This window comes from Aedes aegypti, chromosome 1 (genome assembly GCF_002204515.2).
Source record: "Aedes aegypti strain LVP_AGWG chromosome 1, AaegL5.0 Primary Assembly, whole genome shotgun sequence".
Lineage (NCBI taxonomy): Eukaryota > Metazoa > Arthropoda > Insecta > Diptera > Culicidae > Aedes > Aedes aegypti.
The window spans coordinates 32,324,222-32,332,054 of record NC_035107.1 but is presented as its reverse complement, the minus strand read 5'-3'; the positions used below and the strand labels follow the sequence as shown (position 1 = coordinate 32,332,054).

The 7,833-nt window shown below is 38.6% G+C and overlaps 1 protein-coding gene across 1 annotated transcript; it reads left to right on the top strand.

Moving 5' to 3' along the window:
• Positions 1-4,879: 4,879 nt before the first annotated feature.
• Positions 4,880-6,275, top strand: LOC5577553 (protein SDE2 homolog). The gene is made up of 2 exons (XM_001663375.2): positions 4,880-5,120; positions 5,520-6,275. Exons 1-2 carry the CDS (start codon positions 5,028-5,030, stop codon positions 6,255-6,257), a joined length of 831 nt encoding a protein of 276 aa, XP_001663425.2. The 5' UTR covers positions 4,880-5,027; the 3' UTR covers positions 6,258-6,275.
• Positions 6,276-7,833: the final 1,558 nt, after the last annotated feature.

Genomic DNA, 7,833 nt, shown 5'->3' with positions numbered 1-7,833 from the left:
CTCGATACTTAACTTCATCTGACCAATTTATTGAAACCCCTCTCATCGAGACAACATGTCTACTTGAAGGTTTCAAATAAAGAGCTTTTGGTTTATGTGGGAATATTATTAGTTGAGTTTTGCAAGCATTAGGAGAAATCTTCCATTTTTACAAGTATGAAGAAAAAATATCCAAACTCTTTTGCAATCGACTACAGATGACACGTAGGCTTCGTCCTTTGTGTTGAAGTGTAGGTACATCACACACCCTGCAGCGGAGATGTCTTGGGTAAGAATTGTAGAGGTAGTATTTTAAGCGAATGATTTGTAGATATCTTTACCCAGACATGAAATAAATGAGTGGAGCTGGCTGGTAGCGATATCAGCCAGTAGCCTGCGGTATGGAGGAATAGCCTTGTTTTTTTTGTAGTCGTTTTCATTTCAACACTTTGGCGGAGAGGCCTGTGTCATCCGTAAACAAAGATTTTTGACATCCCTGAGGTAACTCAGGTAAGTCAGATGTGAAAATATTGTATAATATTGGTCCCAAAATGCTGCCTTGAGGAACACCAGCTCTTACAGGAGTTCTGGAGTTCTGATAATTAACCTGAAGTGTACGATTTGACAGATAATTTTTAATTATTCTAACAATGTATGTTGGAAAATTAATGTTTTTTTTATTTTTACGATCAAACCTTCATGCCAAACACTGTCGAATGCTTTTTCTATGTCTAGAAGAGCAAGACGAGTAGAATAGCCTTCAGATTTGTTGGAACGGATCAAACTTGTTACGCGTAAAAGATGATGAGTGGTCGAATGTCCATGGCGGAATCCGAACTGTTCATTGGCAAAAATTGAATTTTCGTTGATGTGGGCCATCATTCTGTTCAAAACGACCTTTTCAAAAAGTTTACTGATGGAGGAAAGCAAACTGATTGGACGAAAGCTAGAAGCTTCTGCAGGATTTTTGTCTGGTTTTAAAATTGGAACAACCTTAGTATTTTTCCATTTGTCAGGAAAATATGCTAATTGAAAACATTTAATCAATGTATCAACTAAAAATGATAAGCTGCTTTCTGGAAGTTTCTTGATGAGGATGTAGAAAATTCCATCATCGCCAGGAGCTTTCATATTTTTGAATTTTTTAATAATAGTTCTCACTTCTTCCAAATCAGTCTCCCAGACATTTTCGAAAACGTTCTCTTGATTGAGAATATTTTCGAAGTCCTGAGTAACTTGATTTTCAATTGGACTAGTAAGTTCTAAATTAAAATTGTGCGCACTTTCAAACTGTATAGCAAGTTTTTGAGCCTTTTCGCAATTAGTTAGTAATAATTTGTTTTCCTGTTTCAATGCCGGTATTGGCTTCTGAGGTTTTTTCAAGATTTTAGATAATTTCCAAAAGAGCTTTGAGCCAGGATCCAATTGAGAAATCTTATTTTCAAAATTTTTGTTTCTTAATTGTGCAAAACGTTTCTTGATTTCTTTCTGCAAATCCTGCCATATAATTTTCATAGCAGGATCGCGAGTGCGTTGAAATTGCCTTCTCCTCACGTTTTTAAGACGGATCAAGAGTTTAAGATCATCGTCTATAATCACGGATTCAAATTTCACATTTTGGAATTGCAATGCTCCTGGCTTCAACAATGGAATTTGTTAAAGTTTCAAGAGCATTGTCAATATCAATTTTAGTTTCTAAAGAAATGTTAACATCAAGATTAGAATCAATAAATGTTTGATATATATTCCAGTCGGCTCGAAAATAATTGAAAGTGGAGCTGATAGGATTGAGAATCGCTGGACCGTTGGAATTACTTCGAGAAGTATTCCATGACCGATGTTTGGCATTAAAGTCACCAATGACAAAACATTTTTGACTTATTGCGAGTAAATTTTCGCAAGTCAGTTTGGAGCAAATTAACTTGCTGTCCAGAGCATTGAAAAGGCAAATAGGCAGCTATGAAAGTATATTTACCAAGTTGTGTTTCAATTGAAGTACCTAAAGTTAAAAAAAAAATAATTTCAAATGACGAAAACAGTTGATGTTTTATATGCCTATGAATGATGATTGCAACTCCCTCACATGCCCCATCAAGTCGATCATTACGATAAACATAAAAGTTAGGATCTTTTTTTAGTTTGGATCCAGGTTTTAAATAAGTTTCGGTAATAACTGCTATATGCACGTTATTAGCTGTAAGAAAATTAAACAGCTCGTCCTCGTGAATGGTAACAAAGAACGAGCATTCCAATTTAAAATATTTAAATTATTTGGATCCATTAGAAAAACGTATTCCAATAACAATTTCATTAGTAAATTTTACACCTTCTTGGACTGCTTTAGTCATAGTGGTGGCTTTGAACATTGCATCAATCATTAGATTCAATTGTTCTGTTAGAAAATTAAAATCAGGGGCAGACATATCACTTGAAGTGGGTACATTATCTGATGATTTCCCATTAGAATTTTCGGTAGACGAAGAAGCGGAGTAGGAGTTACCTGTGGCGTTAGGGGTTTTTCCATTTGATTTGAAACAAGTAGAATGGGTACTCATAGTACGAATAGGGGAGGAGTTCAAAATACCTGCTACGATATCAACAAAGGATTTTCCGTGGGTAGATACATTCGAAATTGAAAGATTCGAACGGCTACCCGACGGATTAAAATTAGCTTGTGAATGAGCATAATTCTGATGGGTATGATTCCTAATCAAGCGATCGTTAACTGAAAAATGAGTATTGTTCGATACTCTACCAGGGAAATTCCGGAAACGACCGTTATCGTAACGGATATTATCTTTCATCTGCCAGGCATGAGCCTCAACGACTCTCTTGCGTGAAGGGCAATCTCACAAAAAACTGACTTATGATTGGCTCCGAAATTAGAGCATATAAACTTGGTGGTATCTTTCTTCACTGGACAGACGTCCTTACCGTAAAAAGAACCTCCGCAAATCATGCATTTGGAAGGAAACCTTGATTCCCTTAATGGAGTTCAAGATCTCCTGCCTAAATCCCCCAAATTCGGAACAACTGATCACGATAGGCGGCACTCTTTGCTTCCTCACTTGAATCGAAGAGCCTGGCCTAGATTCGATTTGGTGTTCGGAAAATTTGTCAAGCGCATCGAACTGATTGCTCATTTCGATACAGTTACTCGTTTCTCCCTTGGAAGAAAGTTCGCATTCCACGGGTCCAAACAAGGATCGTAAAGGGATCAATAGTAGAAAAAAAATAGTACTGAAAAGTACTGTTTTAGTAGCACTGAAAAGTACCGTTTTTAATTTTAGCACTGAAAAGTACTGTTTTTGTAGCACTGAAATAGTAGTTTTTGCAATTTCTTATCATAATAGGCTGATTTTCATCACGCCAATCTGTCATGAAACGGCCTACTTTCCTGCACTGAAGTATGCAGTGCGGGAATAGTCATTATACAACTGAAACCAGTGCTGTAATGATTCATTACGCAACGCTTTTATTACACAACCATTTTTCAGAAATTGTAAAATGATGGTGAATGCACAGACAAACAGACGTAACACTGACGAAATTTCCATCGACCTCTCATTGAACGATAATTTCATATTCGCTATGTTACAAATCTCACAATTAGAGGCGCGCATGGTTTTTCTTCGCGTTTGACGTTTCACGCTACCGCCATCTGCCGGTCTTGTTGCACGAAACACTTTTTCGCGCAACATGCTTACCAGATGATGATGGTGTAAACTGGGCGATGGATTTTGAAGAAATTTGTTCTAAGTGTTACGTCTGTTTGTCTGTGGTGAATGCATTCCGATATTATTTCTGATACCTTCAAGTGGTCTACTACGAAATTGCAAAAAAATGTTGTACGTAACTCGTTGCAGAACTAGATTTTTACAGCACTCGTCGTAATTATCCTACTCGGCAAGCCTCGTAGGATAAATTTACGACTCGTGCTGTAAAAATCATCATTCTGCAACTTGTTCCGTAAACTACTATTACTACTATTAATTTGTCTTTGGTTGATTTTATGATATATCAATCTCTTATCCCCTTTTTCCTGTTAAGTTTCTCTTTTTTTTTAAATAAATAAAATATTTTGTTTATTTTTTTTTATTATTATCTTTTTATTTGGTTCATGTTTGGTGTCCTTTTTTCAGGAAAAAACTTAAAAGTTCCACTCCTATACCAGTCATGGCAAACCATAAGGCAAAGTTGCACCAAATTGGTCGTTCTAAAACATTGTACAACATTGTACAGGTCTAAATACGTCAACAAATAAGTTTAAAAATAATCAAATGAGTCATGGAATTGAACGAATAGGATTCGATCGAAAGTTGTATCCGCTGTTAACAAGATATTGTGCATTCAGATTAACTTTAGACCGAACTTCAAAAGAGATATTAAATATCACCGAAAGTTCTACCGAAGTGCCACGCCGACAAAGGCAATCCTTATGCGTCGGCGAAGCACCAAATTAGAATGCCGACGCCGAACTTCGCCGAAGTTTTGACTGCCGAACTTCTAATTGTCACTCGAATTGTCAATAAGGGTGCAAAGCTTCGATCGTTTAGGTACCCCCGCCGCACACTCGTTTCAAACGGAATAAGTAATACGTTTTGCTTCGGTGTATGGTTCTGCTTCACAGTGCCACCTACTTCTCAAATTCGCGACTACGAAACAAAAAGAGATTTACGAAGCACTCGCACTTATGGAAAACCTCGTAAGGAACTGTCATCGTGTGCGTGAAAAAAAAGCAAAAAATATATCTCTCCTTGTTTTTCTCACAGAAAACCGAGGAAAACAGCAGCAGCTTCGTAGTCCCGAATCATAAAACATTCAATAGCCACTCACATCTCGTTTTGGAGAGACGCAAAGGAACATCATGGAAAGTGGAAACGACAGTTCAGTTATTTTGCGTTTTGTTTTGCTTCCACTTTGTGCGTGAAAGTTTGTGTTGATGTTTCGAATCGTTTGAGTCGCTTCCGTGCGATTATAAGATTTTGTGCCAAAATTCGAACAGATTCGATTGTAATATTGACTATCACACCGTGCTGAAGCTCAACATGTTGGAAATCATCCATAACAATCGTTCGATATGGCTGTCTGAAGCCGACATAAGCGAGGAAAAATTGCACCAAATCTTGGGGAGGAAAACCGTAAGTACCTACAGTGACCCAATTTCATATTCGTACAAGGAGCTATTCACATCGAATTGGTGAAAAACTCGTAATTTTATCGTCATTGAATTTTGAATATAAAATACCTTATTAAGAATGAGGATAAACGGATCGCAATGATAATGGCTATCACGCCAACCAAATATTTTTCGATAAAAGCTTCCACTCACAAGAAGTTATATGCCTTTTCCCATACAAAACAAAATGAGAAAACTTCTGCTGATCAACTGTGGACAAGAGCAAGGCATCAAAACGTAGTGCAAGGAACGAAATTCGACTGTATGTCATTTGATAATTTTTACCAACTTTATGTGACAGTTCCATGTATGAATATGAGTTTGAACAATAGAGTAGTAGTAATAAAATTAATTATTTCAGGGTCTAAATCCCTCGGAATACTATCTCACACACAATGGCAAACGATTCGATCCGGAGCAAATCCATTCCTGGGGACCGGTTCCGATTCGGCTGGTGGAACGCCTCCCGGGAGGCAAGGGAGGATTCGGTTCCATGCTGCGAGCGATCGGGGCACAGATTGAGAAGACCACCAATCGGGAAGCGTGTCGGGATCTGAGTGGCCGCCGCCTTCGGGACATCAACGAGGAAAAGCGCCTCAAGGCGTACCTGGACAAGCAGAAGGAAGCACCGGAAGACGAGCGCGCGAAATTACAGAAGAAAATCGACAAACTGTTGGCCAAGCCAAAGCACGAGTTCCACGACGAAGCGTACAACCGCAGCCGGACCGATTTGACGCAAAATGTCGGGGAAGCGGTGCAGGAGGGCTTCCGGAAGGCTGTTGAGGTGGAAAAGGCTGGGGAAGCGGCTCTGAAGCGGAAAGCAGTGGACGATGGCAAGAAGGGCAAGCTGGCCAAGAAGAAAGCCAAGGGAGCGTTGTGGCTGGGAAGCGACGATTTGGGGTCTTCCTCGGATGACAGCAGTAGCGATTCGGATTCGGAAGCCGATTCGGCGTGTTCATCAGGTGGAGGAAAGTCCAGTGAAGAGGGAGCAGTAGCGTCGTCTTCGGCGTCATCATCATCGTCATCGACTAAGCAAATGGTTACTTCCGAGGACGAGAAAAGTAATCCGGAAAAGGAAAAGGCGATAGCTGTAGAATAAAGTAATTTAAGAAAATGACTAATATGTTTTGAACTGCTTTTGATAACATTCCTTATAATCTATGCACAAAAAAATTAATATATCATCATCCATGCTTAATGTGCAAAAGAAGATAGTTTTTTAAATGAAACAGCTTTGAATTCAAATTCAATAATTACCAAACCTTTGAAGGTACAAATCATGCAACAAAAGCATCAAACAAATTTATTTGTTAGATTTATGCACAAGTAGAAAATTGCACCCATTTTTTTTTACCACGGCTTTGATCAACTATTTCTTTACCTAAAAGTATTTTTTTTACTTGTTACCCCGTCTTCCCCTACTTAAAAGATCAACTTCTTACGATTAATGTTTCTGCGAATTAGTGCCTTTGAAATCGTGAGGGGGGCCCAAGCCTACTGTTGCGATTCGACGGTGTTTGGATTCCAACACGTTTCACCTTAAATGAAAGGGAACCGCACAAAAGAAAATCCAATCCAGGCACATAGTGCAAACTTTTTACAGTGCAGTCATTAGCTTAGACAACGCGCCCAGATTTAGCCTACTTTAACACATGAGTTCATTTGTTCATACACCGTTAAATACTTTTTCTCAAAGCTGGAGTTGGATTTGTCCGTTCGACGTTTTGTCTTTCGACCTTTTGTCCATAAACCTACGAAAATAGTCATTCACGATACAAATGTCCTACTCATTTGCTCCAAGCTGGAAATGTCCACTAAAACTGAATAAACTTTAACCCAGAGTCCATAAATGAAGAGTCACGCAACCTGCTGATGCCTGTGGCAGTTATTTTCGATGTTGAAGTCAACTGATTCGGTGCGGTTTCTAGAACCCCCCCCCCCCATAGTAAGATTTTTGTATGAAAATTAAAAATAATTTGTATGGCGCGTAAGTAATATCAAACCCCTCCTCCCCCCATTAACTCTTACCTTATTAATGAACGACCCCTAGATACCGAGAGATTTTGGGTTGAAAGAATAATCGATTTACCTATTTTTGTTTATCCGTGTAGAAATACTGAAACGTGAAAGTTTCACACAAAGTTGTCTACATTAAGGCTTCTTCGAGAGCGATTTCCTTTAACTAATGAACGCTAAAAGATTCCTACCTAAAACCTGAATTAAAGTTATTCAGAAACAGATATCCTGCTTTTACTCACAAGATGGGACACAGCATTGGACATTTAAATAGAATAGACGCTAGATTATTTTCTGTGTAAATTCAGCACAGTCTCTGAGTAGAAACTTTTAGGTTGTGACTATCTAAAATTTAAAGAGAAAATTAATGACTGAGTAGGAAATTATTTGCGTGCATTAATGCGTAGAGCACTACAACAGTAATATAACAGAACGGCAAATCATGATGTGTTACATTGTGCTTTATTTATATCGATGAAAGCGTAGCTTTCGGTTTCTTCATAATGAATCGATATGGATCGTTTGGGATCGTCCAGAAACCACGTGGCCTTTTATAGGGGTGGGGGAGGAATAGTTTCCAGCCACGGTCCATACAGATTTGACAATTTTTAGACCAAAGACCGTGAGAGGGGAGGGGGATGGGTGTGTCAGTCCAAAAA